Source organism: Salmo salar, chromosome ssa10 (genome assembly GCF_905237065.1).
Source record: "Salmo salar chromosome ssa10, Ssal_v3.1, whole genome shotgun sequence".
Classification (NCBI taxonomy): Eukaryota; Metazoa; Chordata; class Actinopteri; order Salmoniformes; family Salmonidae; genus Salmo; species Salmo salar.
Window position 1 is genome coordinate 15,202,841 of NC_059451.1, and position 12,190 is coordinate 15,215,030.

At 42.2% G+C, this 12,190-nt stretch overlaps 1 protein-coding gene across 4 annotated transcripts in view; it reads left to right on the forward strand.

Moving 5' to 3' along the window:
- Positions 1-3,900: 3,900 nt before the first annotated feature.
- LOC106613585 (roquin-1) overlaps positions 3,901-12,190 on the forward strand; it is a 33,532-nt gene continuing 25,242 nt past the window's right edge. The window contains exons 1-2 of one of the 4 annotated variants that reach the window (XM_014216001.2): positions 3,901-4,199; positions 8,720-9,186. In XM_014216001.2, coding sequence (XP_014071476.1) covers positions 8,956-9,186 — 231 coding nt within the window. In that variant the 5' untranslated portion in view covers positions 3,901-4,199; positions 8,720-8,955. Of the gene's footprint in view, positions 4,200-7,447; positions 7,852-8,719; positions 9,187-12,190 lie in introns of those variants that run through there. The other 3 variants (XM_014215999.2, XM_045687378.1, XM_014216000.2) reach the window with 3 other exon arrangements.

Consider the following 12,190-nt stretch of genomic DNA (forward strand, 5'->3'; position numbering starts at 1 on the left):
GCACATTCAAGACAATTGGAAACTCAGAAAAAAACTTGCTCTGACTTTTTTTTTACAGTCATCAAACTCGGAATTCAAAGTCGGAAACTCTTTCTAGAGCTCCGACTTTCCGACCAGAAGATCGCTGAATGCATGATTTGACCTTGTTTTTTGTTTGTTTTGAATGAACCAACAAGCTCTGTGGTTGATCACAACAACAAGCATGGCGTCACACAATTAAGTGAGGATCACAGCTCGTGTAAAAAGTTATCTTCACAATAATTTAAGGGTTTGCAGTCTCTGTCTGCTGAAGAGAGTCTAGAAAAGTTCCATGTAATTTTGGAGTCGGAAGGAGATGGTTCCTCAATGCGGAAAAAAATTAATGGATTAAATCAGGTGTTGGAGGAGTTGCTATGGAAGGGGGAGGACAACAGTCCATGTGGATGGCTGGACTATCTGTATGCCTATGAGTTGTTCTCTTCTGTTTTTGAGCGATATATTTATCTTAGGCTGCTTGTCATTTCATATAAATAATTTTTTAAATTTTTAGTTCACTGTGTAAATTCAATGGGTAGGCCTATTCACTGCAGTATTATTCCTAACAGTTCCTCTTTAGCTCTTGGAGTCCCAGGAAAAACTAGTCTAGGCCCACAATAGCTTGTTGTGCACATATTTCAAGCCTTTTATTTACTCCTACAGCCTGCTCTTGCTTCCTGAATATAAAAACAGAAACCAAAAGAACTGGGGCGTATTCCTTATGTTGCAAAATTTTTCTTAAACGGAAGCAAACAGAACAAAACAGGCAGGGACCTATCTGAATTTGTTCAATAGAAACTCTCGTTTTGCTCTGTTTGCTTCCAATTGGTTATAAACAATAAACGGTTTCCGTAATGAATACGCCCCTGGCTGGGAATTTGAAAGGAGCCTGTTAATGTACTTTTCTGGACCTTGTAAACTGTAGAGAATAGACCCATAACTGATCAAAATGGTTGCAAAAACAGGCCTAGGCTGTATGGTACTCCCTGTATATAGCTCCATTCTTGTGTATTTTTTTAAACTCTACGTCGTTGGGAAGGGCTCGTAAGCAAGCATTTCAGTCTACACCAATTGTTTTCGGCTCATGTGACAAATGAAAATGTATTTCATTTTATGCAGTTATTTGGTTTGAGCGGTGTTGCTCTTCACTGTAATCAGAGTGCTAATATCAATATATGTATGCCAGTCTCTCTTGGCTAAAGTAAAGGAGAGACTGACTGCATCACCTTTTGTTTTTAGAAGAAGCGTTAGTGTGTTGCTTTTCCAACAGTCTTGAAGTAGTTCCCACATATGCTGAGAACTCGTTGGCTGCTTTTCCTTCATTCTGTGGTCCAAGTCATCCCAAACCATCTCAATTGGGTTAATGTCGGGTGATCGTGAAGGCCAGGTCATCTGATGCAGCACTCCATCACTGTCCTTCTTGGTAAAATAGCCCTTACACAGCCTGGAGGTGTGTTGGGTCATTGTCCTGTTTAAAAAACAAATGATAGTCCCACTAAGCTCAAACCAGATGGGATGGCGTATTGCTGCAGAATGCTGTGGTAGCCATGCTGGTTAAGTGTGCCTTGAATTCTAAATAAATCACAGACAGTATCACCAGCAAAGCACCCTCACACCATCACACCTCCTCCTCCATGCTTCACGGTGGGAACCACACATGCGGAGATCATCCGTTTACCTACTCTGTGTCTCACAAAGACACGGCGGTTACAACCAAAAATCTCTAATTTGGACTCATCAGACCAAAGGACAGATTTCCATTTGTCTAATGTCCATTGCTCGTGCTTCTTGGCCCACACAAGTCTCTTCTTCTTATTGTTGTCCTTTAGTAATGGTTTCTTTGCAGCAATTCGAACATGAAAATAAAGGCCTAGTTTACAGAAGTATTCAGACCTTTTGCTATGAGAATCGAAATTGAGCTCAGGTGCATGGTTCCATTGATCATCCTTGAGATGTTTCTACAACTTGATTGGAGTCCACCTGTGGTAAATTCGATTGATTGGACATTATTTGGAAAGGCACACGCATGTCTATATAAGGTCCCACAGGATTGTGTCGAGGCATAGATCTGGGGAAGGGTAACAAAACATTTCTGCAGCATTGAAGGTGCCCAAGAACACAGTGGCCTCCATCTTTCTTAAATGGAAGAAGTTTGGAACCACCAAGACTCTTCCTAGAGCTGGCGGCCCGGCCAAACTGAGCAATCGGGGGAGAAGGGCCTTGGTCAGGGAGGTTACCAAAAACCAGATGGTCACTGACAGAGCTCCAGAGTTCCTCTGTGGAGATGGGAGGACCTTCCAGAAGGACAACCATCTCTGCAGCATTCCACCAATCAGGCCTTTATGGTAGACTGGCTAGACGGAAGCCACCCATCAGTAAAAGGCACATGACACCCCGCTTGGAGTTTGCCAAAAGGCACCTAAAGGACTCTCAGACCATGAGCAACAAGATTCACTGGTCTGATGAAACCAAGATTGAACTCTTTGGCCTGAATGCAAAGCGTCACGTCTGGACGAAACCTGGCACCATCCCTACAGTGAGGCATGGTCAAATCAATGTTTTTCAGCGGCAGGGGCTGGGAGAATTCACCTCCAAACAGGACAACGACACTAAGCACACAGCCAAGACCACACAGAAGTGGCTTCGGGACAAGTCTCTGAATGTCCCTTCAGTGACCCAGCCAGAGCCCGGACTTGAACCCAATCTAACATCTCTGGAGAAAATAGCTGTGCAGTGATGCTCCCCATCCAACCTGACAGAGCTTGACAGGATCTGCAGAGAAGAATGGGAGTGTGCCAACACTGGAGCGTCATACCCAAGAAAGACTCGAGGCTGTAATGACTCGCAAAAAGGTGCTTCAAAAAATTACTGAGTAAAGCGTCTAAATACTTATGTAAATGTGTTTTTTCTTTTCTTCTTTTTTTTGTTGCGAAAATAAATAAAAAACTGTTTTTGCTTTGTCGTTACGGTTTATTGTGTGTAGATTGAGGGAAAAAAAAAAAATCATCAATTTTAAGAATAAGGTTAACGTAACAATGTGGAAAAAGTCAAGGGGTCTGAATACGTTCCGAATGCACTGTGTATATTGAAAACAAATATTTTAACTAGGAAAGTCAGTTAATTAAGAACAAATTCTTATTTACAATGACGGCCTACCCTTGCCAAACCCTCCCTAACCCGGATTTTAAAGTATTCAATGTAGTCCACTAGTTGGGGCTCCTATGGGTTGTAGCCTCAATGGTGCTGCCCATGCTGTCACAGGTGCTATATGGCACAGATATAAAGATGAGTCCTCTATCTATCTCTATGGTCAACACTGCAATAGTCTAGAGGCAGTTGTTTGATGTCTTGAATGACATTCCTCTCAGTTGTCAAATCAGATAAAATTGTATTTGTCACATGTGCTGAAAACAACTTACAGTGAAACGCTTACTTACACGCCCTTAACCAACAACGCAGTTAAGAAAAATACGTGTTAAAGTATTTACTAAAATAAATAAGAAAAATTGAAAAATAACAAGTAATTAAGGAGCAACAATAAAAAAGCAGTAGCTGTTGTATGTGCTGCAGATGGTCAACATAAACATTGTGAACAGGGTAGGCCTATGCACAAAGCATGTTCTCTCCAATTGGTTAAACAGTCAAATCATTGGATTTGATACATTTTAATAACGTTGAGCATGTAACAGTGCAGTCTAACAGTCATATGCCAACATATGCCTATGCTTTGTGGAGGCTGGGATGAACTATACATGGCTCTTCCAATAACCAATCAGTGCACCTTCCAGCAAAATATCCTGTTCAACAAGTGATATGCTTTGTGGAGGCTGGGATGGACTATATACATGGCTCTTCCAATAACCAATCAGTGCAACTTACAGCAAAATATTCTGTACAACAAAAGTGATATGCATGTGCTATTTTTTTAATTACGTAAATTAAAGTAAAGCAAATTTGCAACCTTTTCCTTTTAGAAATTGTGTTATAGTAACCTGCCTATGTGTTACAATTTTTTTTCTCAGGTCTTGCACCTTTCCTTACTGTTCTGTGCGCTGTCTGACACACACCCTACCTAAAAGATAGTAACTAGCTTGCTCGTTACCGCCAGGCTCCGGCTACACCGAGGAAATACAACAATATTATCATAGAAACAGCTGAAGATTGATGGCATTTTATTGGAAACTGTAAGTATACTCTGCCGGTGGGACTACATTAGCTATAAACAGCTAACTAAGGTTTATTTTCGACATGTTTATTTTTGCGGCAAATTTACGTCTAGCTATGCTAGCAGCTAAGCTAACGTTAGCTAATTAACCGGACTAGCCGTCCAATCTAGCTGTCGAGCTAGATATTTTTCATGGTTAATTGAGGACCTTAGTTGCATGAAGTACATGAAAGAAAAATTAAATGTGTATTTGTGATTACTAGCTAGCTACCTAACTGGTTGGCTGTGTCAATACGTTAACGTTAGCTTGCTCGTAACTTAGCTACGTTAGTTAGCTATCCTAGCTAACGTTTACATGTGTCCACTTAATTTGCATTACTACCTACCCTTAGCAAGCTCTCTGAAGCTAGTATTCCTGCTAAAGCTAACTAAATCACCAGTAACTAGCTAGATCGAAACACCGTTATAACTAGTCAAATAGTTAGGTCATATGGGCTTTTGCCAAATGTTGCGGTGGGGACCTTTTTAGCTAGCTATTAACGTTAACTAGCGTACTTTGAAGTAACTTAGTAGCTAGCTACTCGTGCATTGTTTCCATTGCACCGTAGTGATATATTTGCATGCTATGTTTAAATGCTTTTAACTAATACCTTTTCAGAGGCTTAACAACATTTGATCTCACTGCTGTGATAGTGGAAAACAGAGGAAGTGCCCGTGTTATTCAAACTGAGTTCCCAGGTTGTTGTATTCATATATCCAACAGCATAACCAGTGAACAGTGAAACAAAACAAGAATGCAACTACTTGTTACTTATAGTGCTTTTTAAATATTCAGGAAAAATTGTCGCTTTGATGATAAAATTGTAAAATGCATCACAGATACTGGTCTGGATTGAATTGGTTTAGTGTAGGGTAATTAATAGGCCTGTGAGTAGTGGTTGTGTAAGACTGTATATGCAGTTCCTTAGTGTTAGCTATTATGAGTCATGGCAAAAAAATGGTTTGCTAGCTGTGAGTGTTTGCATCTGCATCCTCATCATGACTGTATGTTTGCTGTGGCCACAGTTTCCACTATGATTTAGGCCTTACTTGACTTTGTTTGGGACTGATAGAATACAGTCAGCCGGATAACAAATCAGAGTTCTACACCGGTAGCCTGTCTAGTTGAAATTGGCTATAAAGGGAACGTTATAAAGGGACCGGCAATTAGGATAGCTAGTCAAGTCAACATTAATCTGTCAGTGTCACATCATGATTTACATGGCATTTTGAATATGGACAATTGCGTAACTTAGATGTGAGTAAAAGGGTCTGGCCTAAATACTGTGGGAAATGTAACCACACAGTATGTAGGCCAGGCTATAACAGCCAGACGGTCAGGGGGAGTTGGGTGTAAATTTAGTCATGTAATTGTAACCTCACTTTGGTAAAGGAGTCATAGCTAAGACAGAGGCTGTATTTTGTCTAGGCTAAAAGTCACTGCAGGATGTGTCGCATCAGTCTGCGATGAGGGTGAAAGATGAAAACGTAGACTTGATTTGAGGTCCACGTAATTCAAACTATTGTGCCTGATCTTACAGTAACAACGTTTCCAATGTCCAGTTTTTATGGGAGTAAAGTCATTCCAACAACAAAAAATCATGCCCACGGTGATGGGATCAGGAAGTGTCGATACAATTTTATTAATGTTGACAGACAATTTGTTCGTTCGACATGGTGGGATCTTTTTGTGTGGGTAAACTGAATTATGTGACAAATTGCGGTGGAAGCGATTTCCTGCGCAATTGCTGATAGAATAACCATGTTGAGGTAAATTTGCAGTCACGCGGTGCAATGTTGTGTGGTCCTCCCACTACGACTTGAAAAAGCATGCCCAGTTTATTAGGCTACAGATGCAACAAATAATAATGAACTTCACAGGGTGGTGAAAGTGCACAGTGATGAGCTTGATGCTCTTTTCCAATAAATATCAAGGGTGTTAATTTGTATGCTAGTAACATGATGATCAGTGCTTAGCTGCCAGTTAACAAATACACATGATCTTGCTCTTATCCAACTCATCATATAACCTAACCTATCCAGTGTCCACTTTATCAGCGAACTGTTGTCTAGAGTGCATACGTGAAAACCAGATTGGACAAGTTTGCCATTTATTGCAATAGTTTGTGTGACAAAACCAGCGATATAGTGAAAAATGCTATAGAATCGCATTGAATTTGTTTTTTATTCGGTACATAAGAACTTCAGCTCAGAAGTGTTTTTTAGGTGTTCTAACCTTACGTCATCACACACAGCCTTGTATCCGCAGCAAGTCAGCTTGGTGGAAACAAACCTCTAGTGGGAAAATGTGCATATTAAAAATTAAAGTGGACTTTATAATATTTGCATGATAATCTGTTGCATATAGAATGGAAACCTAACTATTGATGTCAATGGAAGATTTGTGTGGAAGTTGGCCTCAAAGGGCGGCAGGTAGCCTTGCGGTTAAGAAAAGGTGGACAAATCTGCCGTTCTGCACTTGAGCAAGGCAGTTAACCCCCCAACAACAACTGCTCCCTGTGCGCCGAGGACGTATATATTAAGGCAGCCCCCCCACACCTCTCTGATTCAGGTTGGGTTAAATGCAGAAGACACATTTCGGTTGAATGGATTCGGTTGTGCAACTGACTAGGCATCCCCTTTCCCTCAATTGCCCTATTTCAAGTAGTTGTAGTTTATGGACACGGCTGCACTGCATTCACTTATCTATTAGGTCTTGTGTTGTTAGATCACATGCAGACATAGCTACCTATTTCACCATTTTGTTTTGTCCAGAAGTATTAAAGGAAATAAGATGGCCTTTTGCTACTGCATTTTGAGTGGAACCAGAGCAGTCCCAGGCAGTGACCTCAATGTCTATCAGCCTTCCCAGAAACACATAGGAATATTTCTCTTCTCGGTGTAGGTTAGTATATAGTTAAATTTCTAAAAGGGTATTTTCCCGCTGTCTGTCAAACACTGACTGAGGAAAAGCCCCTGTTCCGTTGTCACCTGTTACAGCCAATTCCCAGGCTTAACACACTCTCACATCCTGGGCCACTCACCTCAGCATCGCTGTGAGGGTGTTTCCTGCTCCTATTTCATGTGGCGTATGTTGCTGCATTCGCCACAGCCCTACTCTGATTGGTAACTCACCCACTGAGTACACCCCTCTGGCTATTTTCATCCTGTGAAATCCTTGTTCAGGTCGAAGACATCGGTTGTGACTTTTTTTGACACGGGCCACAAGACCAAATTATGCCTTAGTGACGGGCCGGCGGTGGCACGGGCACGTATGTGAACAAAAGAGATCATTTGAATGTTACACACGTCCATCTTGAATCAGATACAAGGATAAGTGCAGGATTTAGGCAAATTCTAATGACTATTTTGTTAGGTTGGTTTTTGCTTCCGGGAGCATAAATCAACTGAGAACCTCTTCCTCGTTGTAGTCACATGTCAGGTGAGAAAGTGGCAACACTAGGCGTGTAGTGTTTCTATCTCTGCAGACTAGCTAACCAGTACCAGCATCATGGAGCAGACTATCTTATACTCTGGAAATCCGCAACAAACTAAGAAGTGATTAGCCTCTGTGTCTGTCCACTCATGTTGCAACAGATGCTTCTTCGTCATATCATCCATACCTTCTTGTGGTGAGTCTTTTTTTGTTGTTGGTTGGGTTGTCTTGTTTCGGTGCGTTTGAGAGCACTGCTTGTATAAGAGAGCAGACTTTTGTATTGGCATCCATCTTGATATTCAAATCATTTCTAGTGGAAAAGGGGAGTTTATACGCACTAATGGGTCACAGCAACATAGCAGCAGAAGTTTGTTTTTGTCTACAGGCTCAGACATGCTTGTGAAGTGAATCATAGTTCTGCACGTGATTACATGAAGACAATGATTTATTGGAGTGAACCGTTTGGTTGTTTCCTGATAGTCATGCTCACGTTGCATAAGGTTTGCCTAATATTAATCATGTGAAACTCCCTTTGGTATGTGATGAGACAGTCGAAATTATGTTTCTTTCCACTCGTTATGCATCAATAATGGTATAACATCTAGCCTAGGGTTTCACTTTTGCTGCTGAAATGTGGCTATTCACTTACGGTAAACTGTTCGTATACAGCAACAAGAAGCAGTCTCTCCCCATTGAAGCCCCAAACTTCCTGTTTACAGATGAGCGCTTTTTATTGGACATAGGAAGGGTCTTAAAATAGCCACTGTAAGTAACTCATCAGCCTGCTGGCATTTAGTGAACACGACTGCTGCTGGGGGATACCCCAACGCTTCCAGACCTCAGTGAAGACAACAGGGGAGTCTCATTGACGTCCTGCTGCTTTTGTCCTTCACTGAAAGGGCAGACAGGTGAATCTGCTGCACCATTGCTGCTTTCAGCTGGTCATAGCATAGTTAGGTAGTTAAGCAAATTTGGATGTTTTTTTTTCTTCCCACAGGATTAATCTGTTCACTCTTTGGGTTTGGTGTATGCAGTTGACTGTTTTTTCTCGTTTGTCTTTTCAGGTCATACCACGTACTGAATGTTCATGATGTCTGAACATTTAGAAGAAAATTGATGTTCAGAAGAGTTTTTGATTCCAGTGGAATTTGTCCTGGTCTTTTGCGTCACTTTGTTTTCGAAAAGAGAACGCACCCTACGTGGCAACGCACCAACATACCGAAGGATCTACCTTTTTATTTGAAAGGGAAGGCGTTTGTCGAAGCCATCGTGCTTCCCCTAGTGACCTCTTAGGGTTACAATGCCTGTACAAGCGCCGCAATGGACGGAATTCCTGCTGTGTCCCATCTGCACCCAGCTGTTCGAGGAGAGCGTCCGCAAGCCCATCAGCCTGGGCTGTGGACACACCGTCTGCAAGATGTGCCTGAACAAGCTGCACCGCAAGGCCTGCCCCTTCGACCAGACGGCCATCGCTTCCGACATTGAGCTGCTGCCTGTCAACACTGCCCTACTGCAGCTGGTGGGAGGACAGGTGAGACATAGTCTAGGCTAGGTATGTGCTACTTAGATGAGATGCTAGGCTAGGTAGGTACTACTCGGGTACTAATCAGGTGAGACAGGCTAGGTAGGTGCTACTCGGGTGAGATGCTAGGCTAGGTACTCATCAATGTGACGTTCACATTCATAAGATTATGAATATTGTTATTGTTGGGACAGTACCCCACATTTGCATTGGACAATTGCTCCCCTTATTCTCTCCCCTATTCTCCTAATGCCAGTTTGTGTATCACTTGGTGAGGTGAATGTAGGTTATGTTAATGTAGCATGGGAACGGAACTCAATTGTTTATGCTCATACGTGGACTGGTGATGACTGACAAACAAAATATCTGCTTTGGGAATTTGGTGTCTTTCATTTGTCTTGCGTCAGGTATAGCAGTGTTGTGTAGGAGCAGTTTACCCAAATCTGGATTGGGACAGATTTATTCTGCCAGTCAATGTGATTTTCCCATTACATTTAGAGACAAAATAACTTTCACTTGTCTTTATCTTATTCTGGCTGTTGTACCGAAGTCTTAAAGGATTCATATTTTGAGTCTTCTTGTGAGAGAGCTACAGTGCATTCGGAAAGTATTCAGACCTCGACTTTTTCCACATGTTGTTACATTACAGCCTTATTCTAAAATTGATGAAATATTTTTTTCCCCCTCATCAATCTACACACAATACCCCATAATGACAAAGCAAAAACAGGTTTTCAGATTTTTTTGCAAAAACTGAACTGATATAACATTTACTTAAGTATTCAGACCCTTTACTCAGCACTTTGAAGCAGCTTTGGCAGCGATTACAGACTTGAGTCTTCTTGAGTATGACGCTACAAGGTTGGCAAACCTGTATTTGGAGAGTTTCTCCCATTCTTCTCTGCAGATCCTCTCAAGCTCTGTCAGGTTGGATGGGGAGCATCGCTGCACAGCTAGTTTCAGGTCTCTGGGCCATTCAAGGACATTTAGAGACTTGTCCTGAAGCCACTCCTGTGTTGTCTTGGCTGTGTGCTTAGGGTTGTTGTCCTGTTGGAAGGTGAACCTTCGCCCCAGTCAGGTCCTGAGCGCTCTGGAGCAGGTTTTCGTCAAGGATTTCTCTGTACTTCGCTCCTTTCATCTTTCCATCGATCCTGACTAGACTCCCAGTCCCTGCCTCTGAAAAACATCCCCACAGCATGATGCTGCCACCACCATGCTTCCCCGTAGGGATGGTGCCAGGTTTCCTCCAGACGTGACGCATGGCATTCAGGCCAAAGATTTCAATCTTGGTTTCATCAGACCAGAGAATATTGTTTCTCATGGTCTGATAGTCCTTTTGGTGCCTTTTGGTAAACTCGTAGCGGGTTGTCATATGCCTTTTTACTGAGGAGTGGCTTCCGTCTGCCCGTTCTACCATAAAGGCCAGATTGATGGAGTGTTGCAGAGATGGTTGTCCTTCTGGAAGGTCCTCCCATCCCCACAGAGGAACTCTGGAGCTCGGTTAGTGACCATCTGGTTTTTGGTTACCTCCCTGACCAAGGCCCTTCTCCCCCGATTGCTCAGTTTGGCCGGGCCGCCAGCTCTAGGAAGAGTCTTGGTGGTTCCAAACTTCTTCCATTTAAGAAAGATGGAGGCCACTGTGTTCTTGGGGACCTTCGATGCTGGAGAAATGTTTTGTTACCCTTCCCAGATCTGTGCCTCGTCACAATCCTGTCTCTGAGCTCTACGGACAATTCCTTCGACCTCATGGCTTGGTTTTTGCTCTGCCATGCACTGTCAGCTGTGGGCCCTTTTGTATAGACGTGTGTGCCTTTCCAAATCATGTCCAATCAATTGTATTTACCACAGGTAGTCTCCAATCAACTTGTAGAAACAGCTCAAGAATGATCAATGGTACCAGGATGCACGTGAGCTCAATTTCGATTCTCATAGCAAAGGATCTGAATACTTATGTAAATTAGGTATTTCTGGGGGTTTTTGGCCAAAGTTTCCATTATGGGCTATGGTGTGTAGATTTGAGGATTTAAAAAAAAATATATATCAATTTCAGAATAAGGCTGTAACGTAACAAAATGGGGAAAAAGTCAAGGGGTCTGAATACTTTCCGGATGCACTGTGTCAGTTTTTTTCCTGTACAAATTGAAGCCGAACATTGTCAAAACCGTTTATCAGTTTGCCTTTCAGGGCCACAAAAAGGAAGTATCTGTCACATGCTATCTATCAGTTTCTGCAAGATGATATCGGTTTGTGCGTGACAGCTATTGATACATCAAACAGTCAGTGAATCCCCACTGCTCATTACAATACCACTGTTTTCATATTTGTGAGATTTTATCAGAAACATGATACTAGCTTGCTGCTGGGTTAGGCAAAAAAAAAACACGTGGCTGTGTTTTCATAACTCAACCGATGTTGCACATGAGGGACAATAACCGTCATGAGATGTTTACTGTCCCCAGCGGTTGTTTTATTTAGCTACTGTGACGCATTCGAAAGGATACAGGAAGGACTACTGTTAGTCACAATGTCACAAAGATTAACCTCTGAGAAGGAGAGATGGCCCGAGAGACCACAACCGAGAAGGAAGGGCAAGGAGAGAAGTGCACACATGAAAGGTGGGAGGTTGGCATGGATCCTGAAGCAGGATAATGTAGCGCGTGGCTGGGACTCGGCACACTGTGAGGCAGCCATTCTGATTTTTAGATATCAGCCCACCGATGTTGTGGTCAAAGGTTCCTCTAGGTTTCAGTTGTGGTACTTTATGGCTATAGCTGTCATGACTTTTGATCATCCGGTAATTGTCATGCAAAAAAACTGCCAGGCTCATGGTAATTGACCGTTAAATGCTAAACGTGTTTATCTTAATTAAGTGCTTCCAAGCATAGCCTACAAGCCACTGATGCGGACCTTTTGGAACATCTACATTCTAAAAAGTCTAATGAATCCATTTAATATAGTCTACACCATCACAATAAATCCATTATTTATGTTAGGCAGGTCTAAAGAAACATTA